The sequence below is a fragment of the Sebastes fasciatus genome, chromosome 1, assembly GCF_043250625.1.
Source record: "Sebastes fasciatus isolate fSebFas1 chromosome 1, fSebFas1.pri, whole genome shotgun sequence".
NCBI classification, from domain to species: domain Eukaryota; kingdom Metazoa; phylum Chordata; class Actinopteri; order Perciformes; family Sebastidae; genus Sebastes; species Sebastes fasciatus.
In genome coordinates, this window is record NC_133795.1 from 23436740 (window position 1) to 23453081 (window position 16342).

General features: G+C 39.0%; 2 protein-coding genes across 6 annotated transcripts in view; one reads left to right on the forward strand and one right to left on the reverse strand.

Annotated features, from left to right (window-relative positions):
* cenpp (centromere protein P) overlaps window positions 1-921 on the reverse strand; it is a 105623-nt gene extending 104702 nt beyond the window's left edge. Inside the window, exon 1 of one of the 2 annotated variants that reach the window (XM_074638645.1) lies at window positions 794-921. The gene's annotated coding sequence lies outside the window, so the exon portion shown is untranslated. Of the gene's footprint in view, window positions 1-320; window positions 470-793 lie in introns of those variants that run through there. The other variant, XM_074638637.1, reaches the window with a different exon arrangement.
* nol8 (nucleolar protein 8) lies at window positions 422-15531 on the forward strand. 4 transcript variants are annotated; one of them, XM_074638562.1, is made up of 19 exons: window positions 422-541; window positions 848-953; window positions 2494-2641; window positions 2984-3046; window positions 3356-3434; window positions 4197-4353; window positions 4676-4974; window positions 5982-6253; window positions 6872-8202; window positions 9353-9541; window positions 9707-9832; window positions 9981-10074; window positions 10614-10758; window positions 10870-10953; window positions 11640-11944; window positions 12018-12159; window positions 12723-12784; window positions 14261-14343; window positions 14726-15531. In XM_074638562.1, exons 3-19 carry the CDS (start codon window positions 2521-2523, stop codon window positions 14783-14785), a joined length of 3612 nt encoding a protein of 1203 aa, XP_074494663.1. In that variant the 5' UTR covers window positions 422-541; window positions 848-953; window positions 2494-2520; the 3' UTR covers window positions 14786-15531. The 4 variants fall into 4 exon arrangements, with proteins under 4 accessions (XP_074494663.1, XP_074494672.1, XP_074494654.1 ...); XM_074638571.1 differs by having other exon boundaries at window positions 487-541; window positions 869-953; XM_074638553.1 differs by lacking the exon at window positions 422-541 and having other exon boundaries at window positions 803-953.
* Window positions 15532-16342: the final 811 nt, after the last annotated feature.

The following is a 16342-nucleotide window of genomic DNA, read 5'->3' on the forward strand; positions in this document are numbered from 1 at the left end:
ATAACCTTAAAAAATAGTATATAAAAAATAGTATACATAAAAATAATAAATAAAGAAATATATACAAAATAGTATATATAAAAACTTAAAAATAGAGGCAGTTTTTTCAGTGTGTTTAACGTTGAATATGAATGCATTTCTCCTCCCTTCAAGGAGTCTATTATAAAATAAACAGGCTGTCATAACTTTACATTAACTAGCTATGTTAACTAGTTAGCTTTATATTCACTGCAGTAACGTTAGTAAAGTCTAGCCAGCTAAAATAACAATGACTTCAGTGCACAGAAGATACACAGCCGTCCTGTCTAAAGCTAACTTACCGTGTTCGTCTCCGTTATAATGTCTAATTATTAAATTAAAGTAGCTTTACAGTAACGTTGCTGTGGTAACGCTCTCTTCCTCTCTTCACTCTGTCTGGACAGTTTGGATCATCCCGCCTAGATGGACTCTACCACTTTTCACGTGTCGGAGGGGCGGGGGGAGAAACTATTTCTGTGATGAAGGATCTAACAGTGTGCCTTTCTTTTGATACAAATACCGCGTATGTTTATATATATATATTTTAAAAGTACATATTACTGCTTTATTATTGCTAATAAGCACTTTAAAAAAAACTGTTAAAACTGAAAATTGTGAGAGACCCCTCTAGAGTGAAATATGTAAGGTCTGTTGTACCAACAGCTGTTGGTAATGCAGAATGATTACAAAGGTTTTGAACTGATCAAGAAACAAAATAATTATTTATTCATTGATTAACCGTGATAGTAAAACATTTTCATAAATATATACGTACCAGCCGGCATCCCTTTCTGTGTTTTTTATAGCTGTTGTGTTGAATCTCACACAGCGGAACGTTTCGCTTGTGCAGGAAACAAGCACGGAAGGGATAGGCAGCAGGACTGCATTGCAGCCCCGGACAGAGTTAACAGTAACACCAGCTGGATACATGTGAGGTAAACACATTGGTTGGTTTCTTTCTGTCGATATAAGTTAAACCGTTAATTCTATCGTGATAACTGTCAGCTCAGCTATAATGACTTTATTTCGAGGTAGTAAGGTGAATTTATTTAGACTGTGTGTGTTAGTTCCTCCATAGGTTCAGTGAAGATGTTACACTAGGACTTTCTCTAAGTTATACTGTATATACTGACCTATAGAGTAGTCATAGTATACTACTGTCTATTCTGTACATGTGGGGTGTATATTTTATGCACTGTATCATACCTCCAGCTGTTTATTCTGTATACTATTATTGTCTTACTATTAGCATTACTTGTACTTATATACTTGCACTATATATACTTTTTATTGTATACTTATACCTGCACTGCATACTATAACTGCTGCATATGTTCATACTGCTCATCCTGTATATATATCCATCATATTCATATCTACCACTTACTCTCTCATTATATTTATTATTTATATTACCACTGGACATATGTAGACTACATTACTCTGTACATTACTGCTTTTCACACTTCTGGATAGAGGCTAAACTGTATTTTGTTGTCTCAGCACCTGTGATCATGTGAATCTTATCACATTGAATTTTCTCATTTAATTATTGTCACTTACAAGTTACATAGTTACAACTAATGCAGTCTAACAACAGCTCTGCAATAAATCCTACCTCCATGAAGGTTATAATGTTCAGTTTTTGTTGAAACTGTTTTAGAGAGGTGTTCATTCAACTTTATGGTCATTTAGGAGGATGTAGTTTGTAGTTTAATAATCACTTACAAGGGTTTTTATAATTCTAAAGATTGCAGATGCCTTCTAGCTAACATAGAGCCAACCTACACTCCTGTATAAATCTTAGTGATGATTATGAATCTCAGAGCACTGCGATATATATATATATATATATATATATATATATATATATATATATATATATATATATATATGAATGACTCCTGGACCTTTGTTGGACTTTTTTGTCCCAAATCCTAAAATCAGAATCAGAAACAGGTTTATTGTCAAGTAGATTTTCACATAAAAGGAATTAGCCTTGTTGTTTTGGTGCATAACTGTCACAATAGACATAGTAAGAGAAAAGAAAAATGAAAAACAAGTACTGCAAAAGTCAAGAATCATAAAAATAATAATAAAAACAATCATTTAAAATGTAAAGAGCTGATGATTACAATGAAGAGGATGGGATGTGCAAAATGTTGACCAAGTAATGTAAACTATTCAGTTTTCACTGTTATGAAACAAAGAAGCTGCAAATCCCCAGAGTGAAGAACCTAAAGAAAACTGAAATGCCAAAGTTAGAAATGCCAATTAATCCGTTATTAAAACTGTCTGGAGTAAATTTCTGGTTGATCAACTACTCATTGATTAATCAAACTGCTGCTCAGGTGCAAATCACACTGAAACCCGGTAGTTCATCAAAGTCAGCAGCACCCATGCATGGTCTATTGATGAGCAAATGACTGGATAGGCGGTTAGATGGCTGACTCCTGGTGTTTGTTATCCGTGCAGTGACAGTGTTGTCATAGATACGGAGCGATGAAGCGGCTGTACATCGGCGGGTTGAGCCACTCGGTCACCCAGAAGGATCTGAAGGATCGATTCGGAAAGTTTGGAGATGTGGAGGACGTGGAGGTCCGGACTAGGAAGGACGACGAAGGTGAAGAGTCTAATACACACTCTGACACTCAATATTGTGTTTAACGTATAAACTCTATTGAATACTGTTTATTTTCATGCTTTACACATTTTAGTATCTTGAACATGCTTAAGATACATAGTCTACCGAGGTCAACATAGTCATTATTATGTGAGTCTGTTCAATAAAATCCCTTTGTTGTAAGGAAGCTCTCATAGCTGATACTTCTATGTTTTGTAGTTAATGGGATAATCAAAATCACCATTGTCATCCTATAAATGTTTTGAGGCTTCTTTTCTTGTATTGTTTGTTGTGGTTCCATCAGGTCTAAATCATATTTATGAGTTCTGACTCCTGTTGCAGGTGTCCCTTACAAAACCTTCAGCTACATTAACATCAACATTTCAGACGCCGACCTGAAGAAATGTAAGTGAAGTGAGCCGTCCATCTGAACATGTCATTTATTGTCATTCAGCCTTCAAGTCTCTTTTTACTTAAAACAGGAGAACATACTGTCAGTGTGGGGAGATAACACACTTAGAGCATGATAGATCATGTTTCAGTATCTTGAAACAAAACATAATCAGGAAAATCCCTGCGCATTAATTCTAGTTCTGGAAAAGTGATGGATGGATGGATGGAAGGATGATTTGTTTTGGTTAGTGTCCTTTATCATAACTGCCATCACAGCTTGTGTTGTATCATCAGTCTGAGATCAGTGTGTTTCCTCTGCAGGTTTGACGGTGCTGAACAAATCCAAATGGAAAGGAGGAACTCTGCAGATTGAAACAGCCAAGGAGAGTTTCCTGCACAGGTACAGTCTAATATTTACACAAAAAATTACTATGGGGCACAATTTGATTTTAAGTAGAGCTGCAAATAACAATTACTCTCAATATCGACTAATTTGTGATTAACTGATAAATCGTTTTGTCTGTAGAGTGCATGGTGATGTCTTCAAATGTCTTATTTTATCCGACCACTCGTCCAAAACCCAAAGATATTCAGTTTACAATGATATAACGCAGTAAAAAAGCAGTAAATCCTCACAATGGAGAAGATGAGACCAGAGAACAGTTGATATTTTTGCTTGGCAAACAACTCAAATGATTGCTGATTAATTTTTCTGTGATTTTGCACACTGGTGTAAAAAACGGAGGAGCTGGTATGTCAGAAAAATCAAACACATTAAGGAGGAACCCACCCACTGTTTGATTTGAAAATTTAAGAATTTAAGTTTCTGATCAACAGCAAACCTTAAACAGCAGATGTGTGATTCTGTATGATGAATTAATTTGCCATGGTCAATGGCAAATAAACCGAAACTGTTATAAAACTTAATTGGCAAAAGGAAAAGGCTTTTGTCTCCAGAATGGGTCTGTAGGATGAAGGTGTCCCGGACTCTAAACATTCAAACAGATTCCAGTGATTCTTGAGGGAAAAGTGGCTCCTTACAGCAGCAGAGAGTATATTAAGTCAACATATTCTACCTCCCTGAACCACACACTGCTAATCTATGATGCTAGATTCTTCCTGATACCAGTGGGTGGTGCGTTTGTGGTCTTTGTGTCTTAAGACTGGCTGAGGAGCGGCAAGATGCAGCGGAGCAGCTCCTCCAGAAACCTGCAGCTGAGGACAAGAGACAGAAGATGCTGGACTCCCTGAGCAAAGCTGGCGTGGACAACTTCACCATGAAGGCTGCGGTGCCGGGGACTGAAATACCAGGACACGAGGTCGAGTCAGCTACTGCTTCCTGTTTCTGTGTTGACATTAGATACTATAGAGCCAAAGAAATACTTAATACCAGTACACTTCATATCAGTATCTGGAAGTTACATTTTTTTTTAATATAATATAGACTCTTTTTTTTAACATGAACACATAACACAAACAACCATTTTTTACATTGTAAAAATAGATGTAATGTAATGAAGACACCGTTTCTACAGGCCCTGGCCACTATTGGAGAATTAACAGTAATCGTCTTTATGGGATGCACAGCATCCTACGTGAGGATGGAGGTGTTGACTGTCTTTATGGGTGCTCTGGTTTCAGGACTGGGTGGTCAGTAAATTTGGACGAGTCCTCCCCGTCCTGCAGCTCCAGAGTCAGAAAGGCAGCAGAGCTCGCACCCTGAAGTACGACCCGTCCAAATACAGCCACAACATCCGCAAGCTGGACCGCAACGCCGAAGACCAGCACACACCGGTCACCCAGCTCACCTGGGAGGTTCAGGGAGGGGATGATGACATCAGCAAGAAGAGGCGGGGAGAGTTTCCTCCGTACGAGCCACCGAGACGCAAGAAGAGTAAGACAGACGTGGTCAACTCCCAGAATGCAGAGGGTCGAAGCAGGTAACGATGTCATGTTTTCTGCTCCTAACAGTCTGACCTAAAGGATTCACTCATTCCTGGGATTCACAAAATGTTTCTACTGGTTTCTGTAATTCCCATATTTTTCCAAGTGATATCCAGAATTCCTGCTGGTTTCCTGGGATTCACAGAAATTAGTACTCCAGCATTCCCAAAGGTTTTAACTGGTTTCCTGGATTTTTTTTTTAAGCATCCTGCTGGTTTCCGAAGTTCCCAAATCCATCTACTGGTTTCTGAGCTTCTCAGAAGTCCCAGCTACTTTCTAGCATTCCATATTTTTTCCAGGATTCTCAAGGGGATCGACTTGTTTATTGAATTCCCAAATGTTCCTAAAGGTTTCTCTAATTTCTGCTGGCTTCTCCGTAATCCTGGCTGGTTTCAGGTTTTACAAATGTCCAAGTCCTTCCCAGGATTCTCAAAGATTTCTACTAGTTTCTGGGATTCCCAAATCTTCCCTAATGGTTTTTGGAATTCTTAATAGTTCTTACTCAATTCCCAAAATATATATATATATATATACTGTATAGCTGGTTGTAGATTGCCGAAAGGTCAGTTGTCATTTTCTGATGGTTTGTTGAATTCCCAAATGCTCACACTGTTTACATTAATTGAAGTTTGAAGTGGTTTCTATGATTCTCATTATCGAAAATGTTACATTTAATATAGAAACTGATGGATTTTTTTGAATGAAAACCTTTTCTTTGGTTTTTGATTGATCAGCCTCATAGGGTTTGTGTCCATTGTCACAGCCTGATTCCCAGAGGTGTGGACTCTAGTCTAGAATGGTGACTTTTACAGCAATTAGTTTACTTAATTCACGATTACTGCGTTTGTATTTATATTTTGAAGAAACAATGATGATTTCTTTAAGTTTCAAAAATCAAACTTAAGGACTTGAGATTTCATTTTTACAGTAACTTGATCCTTTAATTCTGGGATCTACACAATGTGTTATATCATCTGTCTCCTCCTCGTTGTTGTCCTCTTAGATTTAAGCCGACTGTTGCCTCCGTCGATCGCACCGACACTCGTCAGTTCACCAACGGAAATGAACAACCAACCAACCAAAGACCGGCTCAGAGGAGGGGGCCACGACAGACCGGCAGTGACATTGACTCAGACGAGGAAATCCGCAGAATGGTGACGGCCCAGAACACCTCCCATGCTGCACTGCTGCAGGAAGAGGAGGAAGAGTATAAGCTGGAAGTAGTCGGACTCGACTACTTGGTGAAGTCCGGGCGTGCTCGTCAGCAGCAGAAAGGTAACATGTTTTAAACACTAATTCCTTTTTTTTATGAGAATTAGAATTTATTCTCATCACGTTTCTCCTGTAGATGAGCTTCTTAAAAATGTGATTAAAATAAATACTGTATATTGGCAAATTTAAAAAAAAAATGTTTGATAAAGATATCTTATATCTGGTTATTAATAAATAGTGACCAAATATATATAGGGCTGGACATTATAAAGTGTGAATATAAACGTATCCGTGCTCACACTATGTGATGGAGACACTGCTGACATCTACAACGACACCAGACCAGTATATCTGTGATAAACTATTGAAATATTGGCTGATATATCATCTAAGTCGATTTATGGATCCAGCTGCAATGATAACCAATAGAAATTCTGTGTAAAAGAATGAAAATAAGAAAATATATTGATTAAAATAAGATAATGGAATAAGGGGAATTAAAGGAAATGTAATAGTAGTTACTTAAGATAATAAATAAGGACCAACTCGTAGTTCAAGGAAGGTTTGTGAGTTTAGTGTCTGAAGCTCAGGATGTATCCAATGACCAGGAAAACACTCTTTTTAATATGTTGTAAAAATGTGACGAACTGTTTAAGAACGATCTTTTCTTTGGGATTCCAGGAGGTCCAGATGATGATGAAGAGAATGACTACGACTCTGCAGACACAGATGAACTCTTCGCCTCCAGGAAACCTCCTCCTCCTCCTCCTCCTCCACCGCAGGAGAGACTGACTCTGCCCACTGCAGAACACGTTTCAGGAAACGACACGGAGAGGAAGAGAAAGACGAAGAAGAAAAGTAAAGCTGGAGAGGAAGAGGACGGTTCATCAGATGATGAAGAACACGTCGCCTCAAAGAAACAGCAGAGAGGAAATTCTGGGAAACAAAGTTCTCAGAACCAAAGTAAGAAGATGAAAGCTCTCCCTGTTGTAAAACCTCCTTCCTCAGAATCAGATAGTGATGAGGAGGATGATGATGATGATGATGATGATGAAGATGAGGAGGAGTTAGAATCAGCTGATTCCAGTTCAGATTCTGATTATGAAGCCATGTTTTCTAACGTCACCCGTCTGGAGATCTCCCTGGCTGACCTACAGAAGCTAGCTGAAGAAGCTACAGCTGACAGCATCCAAGAAAGTAACCTAACGCCCGGTCCCGCTGAACGACCTGCTCCCAAGAAGGGCACCACGCCGGAAGAGATCCTTGCTGCCCTCATGGCGGATGACAGCAGCGAGGACGAGCAGAAAAAGAAGAAAAAGAAAAGAAAAGCCGCTGTGTCAATGCCGCTGCCCGCCTTCAAGGGGATGAGGGCGCTGAGCAAGGGATCAGAATCAGATGAGGAGAAGGAGGGAGGAAGAGGAGGTCAGGTTAAAAAACAGAAGCTGGACTCTGAAGCTCCTCAGCTGAACCACAGAGCAACAGAGAGCAAAATCAGCAGACAGAAGCACACAGAAACAGAGGAGTCTTCAGAGAGCAGTGAGGAGGAGGAAGAAGAAGAGGGGGAAGAGGAGGTGGAGGTGGTGAAGAACATGGCTGAGAAAGCTAAGGCAGGTTCCTCCTCGAGCAGTGATGATGAGGAGGAGAAGAAGGAAGAGAGGATGAAGGCCAACCAGACTGTTCTTACAGCTAAAGCTGCAGAAGCAGCTTCACCTTTGTCCTCGAGCTCTTCCGCTGAGGAGGACGAGGACGAGATCATTTCGGCTGAAGATGCTGTGGAAGCAGCACCTCCCCCTGCTCCTCACAGTGAGTCCTCCTCCAGCGAGGATCAGGAGGAGGAGGAGGAGGAAGAGGAGGAAGAGGAAAAGCAGGCTCCTCCCCGGGTGCCGTTAGGAGCTAAGGAGGAAGAGGCGAGGCAGAGGAAGGCCAACATGAGGAGGCTGGCTGCCGTCCAGAAGAGACAGAAAGAGACTGAAGAACACAAGAAGCTCATCCAGGGAGCTCTGGCCAACCTGGTGGGTTACAGATTAAACCTCTGAGTGTTTGGAACGTCAGAGAGAGGACATTTAGTTCAGTCCTCTCTCCTCTTTAAAGGGCTGTTTGAGGGTTCAGATCTGGCCTTAAAGCTGCAGTAGTAACTTTGAGCAAATATGATCAAAAGTTATTTTTATAAAACTCATTATATCCTGACAGTAGTGCATGAGCGAGATAATCTGTGAAAAAAAATCCTGTTCCTCTGCCTCCTCCTAGTGTTCCTAATGGCATTTGCAAGCTTTCAGCGCACCCGAAGGAAAATAACCAATCAGAGCTGAGCATTTGGATTTCACTAGTTAAATGGTCAAACTAGGCAGCGCTGAACAAATATGAATCAATTTTCTGTTACTGTAATGCCTATTTCTCTCCTCAATGTTTGATCAGTTCTGCCTAGTTTGACCGTTTGATTGGAGTTTGCAAATGATTGACAGCTGCATCAGAGACTGCTCGGCTCTGATTGGTTGTTTTTCTTCGGGCACGCTGAAATCTTGCAAATGCCATTAGGAGCACTAGGAGGAGGCAGAGGCATATTTTCACAGATTATCTGTCTCATGCACTACTGTCAGGATATAGTGACAGTTTTATTAAAATAACCATTTATCATATTTGCTCAAAGGTACTGACTGCAGCTTTAAGATGTTCAGGTTAGAATTATGTTTAGTTTTAGTTTTGGGTTGAGGCTGTGGGTCTGGACTGTGCCCACGTAAACCTATTACACTTTACATTGTTTAATTATGTTATAAATGGACAAATTTAAAAAGATATTATATAAACTAATTAATTAAGCTCAGGAGTCTTGACCTTGAAAACAGATAATACAGTTTAGGAAACATTTATTAAGTTATTAAGTTTGCATTGATACTATACATTATAATCCTGATTCAGATCTCTGTGGCTTAGACTTCTTTTAACTCTTTGGTGGTACACTGCTTACATGTCTTAAACCTGCAATAACTGATTTTTTAGCCCACTTAGGAAACAAACATTGACATATTTTCACCTTTTATGTTGATATGGTATGGTTGATATGCTTATTAGTGATCAGTTGTGTATTGACATATCCAGCAGATACGGAGCAACATAAGCATTCATTTTGAGCCATGTTTAACACACAATGTTAATCTCCATTAGGATGCTCCAACAGCAGGAGCAGGGAAACACATCGTCTTCGGCTCTGATGATGATGATGAAGATGGTGGCGATGATGCAGATCAGCAGCAGGCGACCTCAGAGGTCACGGCGTCAAAGAAGACGCTGTTCCAGGACAGCCAATCGGAGGACGAGGCAGCAGCCAATCCGAACGACTCAACAAAAGAAAAGGTGAGTGAAGAGCTGTTGATGGTATTTAGTTTCGAATCTACCTGTGAATATATGTAAATATGCCTTATTTATTAATTTATTTATTTATTGTTATTGACCCAAAATATATCATGAATTGACGTGACAGCTAACTTTAAATCATGTGTATGTGTGTGTTTGGGTCAGGTGCGTCTGAAGCATTCGGGCCCTAAGCTCTTCGGCGGCAGTGAGGATGAGGAGGATGCTGATGAAGAGGAGGATGGCAGCAGGTTTGACATCAGGCCTGAGTTCGAAGGTCGAGCAGGACACAAGGTGAGAAAAGGAGCTCACACAGTGCTGCTCAATATGCTTACATAGCTGTTTTCTATATATTTAACATATATATATATATATATATATATATATTTATAAATGTCTTTTAAATGCAAATCTATAATAGTTTGTTTGTGTGTTTTTCCAGCTGATGGAGCTTCAGTCTCGCTTTGGGAGAGACGAGCGCTTCCGGATGGACTCTCGCTTCCTGGAGGAGGACGAGGACAAAGAGGAGGATTCAGGTGAGGCTGTGGGTGGGGGTGTGGGTGAGGCTGTGGGTGAGGGTGGGGCTGTGGGTGAGGCTGTGGGTGAGGCTGTGGGTGAGGCTGTGGGTGAGGCTGTGGGTGTGGGTGGGGGTGTGCTCTGGTCGTAGTCTGTAGAAAAGCAGGTAAAGACAGTGTTGAAGAAAGGATGCGTTTCCATGACAATGACACGTCTGGTATGTTTATTATGCAAATTGTAGATGAATTTAGTCCATCAATGTCTTGCTTTTTTCTTTATATATTTATATATAAATAGTAACGTATAGTATCGGTATTTTAGCTAACATTACTAACAGACATAATGTTAGTGAAATGTTGAGATGATACAGAAAAGTGCAACAGGTCAAACGGCTACATCAGCTCCTGAGGTGGTGGAGGATACAGTGTGTGACTCCACAGATGTATGCAAGTCGTTTAATCAGACTTTACATTCAAACAGTCATTAGCTTATTGGTCCATTCGTCCATCTTTCACATCGATTAGTTTTATCTTCTCTTCTCTTCCTTTTTGTGATTCAGAGAAAAAGAGCAGCGTGACTGTGGAAGAGGAGGCTCTGGACGAGGAGAGGAAGAAGAGCCTGTCCATCCTGCAGAGCGTCCTCGGCGGCAGCCAACAAACCTGCAGCAGCAGCAGCAAGACGGCCGGAAAAGCCAAGACCTTCAGGTCAGCCACACCAACTCACACACACTCACAGAGTCTGGACAACTTCTGCACTGGAACATTTGATATTCAATAGGAAATAAATACAAATAAATCAAATTTGTGTGTTTGCAGAGATGTGTCGGCGCTGCATTACGACCCCAGCAGAGAGGAACATGCTGCGTTTGAGACCAAAACAGATGAAACCAAGAAGGAGAGGTAAGGACACGGAAACTATCTCAACACTCTGTTGAATCTGCATCAGCACCGATACTGACCTTATTAACCAGATATGATAGTGGTCAGACTTGACCGATCCACATTAAAAGTTAAGGCAATATTACGTTTTTGTTCGTTTTGTTTCCAATGGATTCCTTAGGTTTTCTAGTTTCATATGATGTCAGTATCTTCACTCTTGCTTTAAAATTGAGCCCAATACAAACTAAAAACCGCATGTTGCGTTAATGCATTAAAGAAATTAGTGACGTTAAAACAAATTTGCATTAACACGTTAATTTTGACAGCCCTAGTGCAGAATTAATTGCCAACAACATAATTTTTATAATAATTTGCATGCGAGAGAACAGGATGGGACCGAGGACTGAGCCTTGTGGTACACCACGTATTTACAGGCCTGATGACAAAACTGGTACATTAGACACTGATCAATAGTGACAAATGCAGCAATGATGTGACGCATGAGCAGCGAAGAACACTCATCAAAATGTAATAATCAAGAGAACAGTTATACATAATATACTGATGTATAGTTGCATCTGTAATCTTGCATCATTTCAAGTCTTCACATAGAGAAAACAGTAAAGATCTCATCCAATCAAAATGTACATCATGTCCACGTTATCAGCTCTCCAGTAAAACTTTCATGTGATCTGTTGTCTCTGCAGCAAGTCGGCCAGGAGGAAGAAGAGGGAGGAGGCTCAGAAGCTTCCAGAGGTTTCTAAGGAGATCTACTATGACGTGTCCGGCGACCTGAAGGCCGTGTTTGGTCAGAAGAAAGAGGATGACGTCGCCGTAGAAGACGAGAAGACAAACTGGGACCAAGAGGAAGAAGAAGTAGTAGGGAAGGATGAGCAGTCGACCCTGCAGTCATCTCTCCTCTCAGCTGATCCCAGCGCAGAGAAAGAGGAAGAGTCTGGATTTAAATTCTCTTTCTTTGGAGACGACGAGGAAACAGGAAGTGGAGAGACAGGTTGGTCATATGTCAGTTATTTATCTCAGACTGTCTGAGGGAAGATTTCTTAATGTTTAAATCTCTCTGCCAGCAGAGTACAAGGTAGAGAGCATCCAGGCGCCAAAGGTGTCATGGCAACAAGACCTACGTTTCCATGACAGCAGCTCTCATGAGGATGAGGAAGAGCAGAAGGAAGAGGAGGAGCAAAGCAGCGTTGCCGCTAAAACCACAGAGTGAGATAAATGAAGATTAATTCCTGTTTTTAAAGTCTCAGTTTGCTTCAAACGAGGTAGATCGTACGACATGTTGTCTGACATCTAAAGTCAACGTTTTCTACTAGAGCTGCAACTAACGACCGATCGACCATCATCGATTAGTCTGCTCTCAATTAATCGATCAATTGTTTTGTCTATAAAATTTCAGAAAATCATGTAAATGGCTATTATAATTTGTTGTGCATATGATAAATAAATAAGTTGAACGTGAAGCGATGAGATGTAATGAATCATCAAGCTTTGAAAAGGGACAAACGTAGTTTTGTGAAGAATGGAAGAAACCCCGCCGACTTCCCACCTCCATGCACCTGGAAAATCACTGCGTAAAGTGAGCCCGATTGTCTATTTCAGAACGTTACTAAACATGTCGGATGCAGCATGTTTGAAGTATACTGAAGCCCTGACATTTACCTGTAGACCTGTGATTTCATTACTACAGAGCAGGACAGTTATTCTAAAATCCATTTCAATTGAAACCAAATGTCATCTGAATGTGTTTATGTTTGTGTTACTGTTCACAGAGAGGAGACTCCTTCAAAGACCGATCGTTTCTTCTTCTTCCCTGAAGACAGCAGACTGTCAGGTAGGAGGAAGATTGCCCCATTAGTGACCTCAGCACTCTACGTTACCGTGGGATTTAGTCACAAACGTTAAAGGAGCAGTGTGTAGGATCTGGTGACATCTAGTGGTGAGGTTGCAGATTGCAACCAAAAGAAAACCTCTCCCATGTACCTAGCGTGTAGGGGAACTATGGGGGCCGATGCCAAAATGTGAAAATGCTAATTGCCCTCTCTAGAGCCAGTATTTGGTTTGTCTGTTCTGGGCTACTGTAGAAACATTGCGGGCTCCGTGTAGAGGACCCGCTCCCTATGTAGATATGAATGACTCATTCTAAGGAAACGAAAACACAACCATTCTTATTATCAGGTGATTATACACTAAAGAAAACATACTTATTAATATTATATTCCATTTCTGCCAGTAGATCCCCCTAAATGCTACACACTGGTCCTTTTAAGGGAAAAGTCAAAATGTTAACATGATGTTTTTTGTTTTTTTTTAGTTAAAGTGTGAAACCAGGTTAGAAGGCTTACAATATAAATTGTATATAGTACTCCCCTCCCTAGGCTCTAAATGGTCCCAGACAAAAGTTTTCTATCGAATGGTGTTTAGGAGAGTGGAGCGCCAGAAAAATGGAAGCATATCAGTGCAAACAGACTACGACTGAGGCCAACAAAAAAAATGTTAGCAATAGTTTAGCAAAAATAGTTCTGTTTGAATTTCTATGAGCCTACGAATGGATAGAAGACACTTGGATAATGCTCCACACTTCCATTGAAGTCTGTTAACACTGATATGCTTTCATTTTTCGGGCAGTCTGCTCTCGTAAACGCCATTTGATAGAAAACTTTTTCTGGGACCATAGAGAGTCTAAGGAGGAGGTGAGTACTATATATTAGGGCTGGGCGATATGGCCAAAATCTTCTATCACGATATAGGTCATTTCATATCTCTATAACGATATCGCAATATAGCATGTTTTCTGGTTATTCAATAAATAAATAGTCAATATGAAATAACGACATAGTAAAGTCTATATTTGTATACTCCTGTGTGAATTAAATACTTGACAAATGAAAAGTAGATTATTTTCTCATTTTTAAGAACTTGAGTGCAAAATTTTTATATTTTTTTCAACAAGTGACAACATTTAGAGAAAAAGGCCTAGCCTATATCACAATAGAAACGATATAGAAAAATAAATAGCATAAACACTTTTATATCGTTTTGACGATATACATCGTTTTATTGCCCAGCCCTACTATATACAATTTTATATTGTTTTGGGTTGAGCTATTCCTTTTAATAAGGAGCAATTTTGGGCAGTCTGGCTTGCAAACAGCAGTCAGCAGTAATCAACATTAAATACAACAATCCATACAATATATACATCCTACACAAATAAACACACGGACACGGGTTGCAGAGAACAAGAGGATTCGTTGAAAGGTTTCTTTAAGGTTGATGTGGCTTTTTTTGTGTGTCTTTCGTCCTTCAGAGGGTCCCAAGTTGTTCTGTCGTCCCTCTCACCTGGAGGAGCAGAGGGAACAGTGGGAGGAAAGGCGGAGCGAGCTCAGACAGGTACACGGCTCAACTTTTCACTGGAACATTATCAGAAACAGCCTCACTGTTTGTACCTGATGAAAATCTTCATTCTGAATAAAATTTCACTTCATTTTGATTTAACTCAAAACTAAATCTAATTCTTGAGAATTATATATACAGTCATTTTATTACACTATCTACTATAACTACTGTTCATTGTTACAGCAGTTCTTCCTCTAATTCTGGAGAAAAAAATAATAAATTGTTTTGGTCTTGAGGACGAAATTACTGATGTTTCCTTCTCAATGACCTACGAATAGGGCAATGTCACATTCATCCCCAATAACTACTACTACCTACAATCTGAAATGGGGGCGATATAATAAAGATATTTCTACTGTCCTGTCTGTTTCCACAGGAGTACCGCAAGAAACACAAGGATGCCCGGAGGAAGCTGAAGTCCTCCCAGAAGAGCTGAGGATTATGGGAGGTGAAGTCTCTGTGTGTTAGTTCACTGGTCTGGACTTGAGAATCAGGAGCTGACAGATTATTTTTTCTCCTCTTGGTGCCGTTTTGTGCCCCAGACTGATTTCAACAGTTAGCAGGACGGACACCAAATGTCCACCGAAGACACAGACGTTGAGTGAAAGATCATCAGAGTATCAGATTTATTTTTTATTTTAGTAAATACGGAGATATTTTGTGTTCAGGACTTCCTGTTGGTCCATCTGGTTTGGTTTTCTTGTCAGTTGCCATGGAAACAATTCTGCAAATGAACTTCTGGACAAATGGCAACAGCCAATCACAGCTTCAGAGGACCAAACCGTTTATTAAAAAAAAATCTATAAAAATACAAACAAAATAGTCAAATTGATAAGGAAATAACAATAAAATAAAAACAAAAATAAATATGAAAAAACTTTATTCCTCATTATTTTCTTTTACCGTTGCCTCAGGCTGCAATTTCTTGATCTGTTATTATTTTTTATTTTTTTGTATTGGTCAGTTTTGGTCTTCCATACCTCTACAGCTGTCAATCTGCAGGCTGATATCAGCATCTGGAGTCAAACTAATGAGACTAAAGTTTATGATTTGATCAACATCACACTGTTATGATCTGACTCCTCGTCTCATTGTGGACTTCAGATTTTTTTTGATTGGATGAGAAGCCTCACTGTCACTTTGTGCTGTGAAATAAAGTGAAATGATATTTTGTGAAGTTTGAATGTGGAGAATTTTTCACTTTGTGGGACAACACAAAGTTTGTGTCCAGTTTATCAGGTCCAGCTAGCTAAATCTAATGCAGTCTAAATACAGCAAATCCTGCCTTCACAAACTTTAGAATCATTTTGGAGGCAGAACTTTGTGTTGCTGTTGATTTCACTTCAATTAACAGTTGTAATGTATGTATATGAATTGATTCAAGATTCAAGATGTTTATTGTCACACCGGTTATACAAGTACAATCGTGTGAAATACTTTTTGCTGGGAAGCTCCATTAAGAAAAACAGTAAGTTAAGTAGAAAAAAATAATAAAATAAAAATAATAGTGTATTTACAAGTAATATAAAGTATAATAATAAAGGAAGTACTTTGTATATGGTAACTATATATATTACTATATATATTACCATATATATATATTGAATATATATATATATGTATATATTGAATATATATATATATATATATATATGTATGTATATATATATATATATATTTATATATATATATATATGTATATATATGTATATGTATATATATATATATATATATATATATGTATATATATGTATGTATATACATACATATATATATATATGTATGTATATATATATATATATATATATATATATATATATGTATATATATATTGCACATATTGCAATATGTGCAATATTTAAATGTTTTTATTTTTTATTAAAAGCAAGTGTCTCCCAGATCCCAGAAAACACTGAATTTCACTGTAATTCATTATTTCAAATCTAATGACATGCAGTCAAAAAAACAATGATATATCAGCCTTATAAAAGAC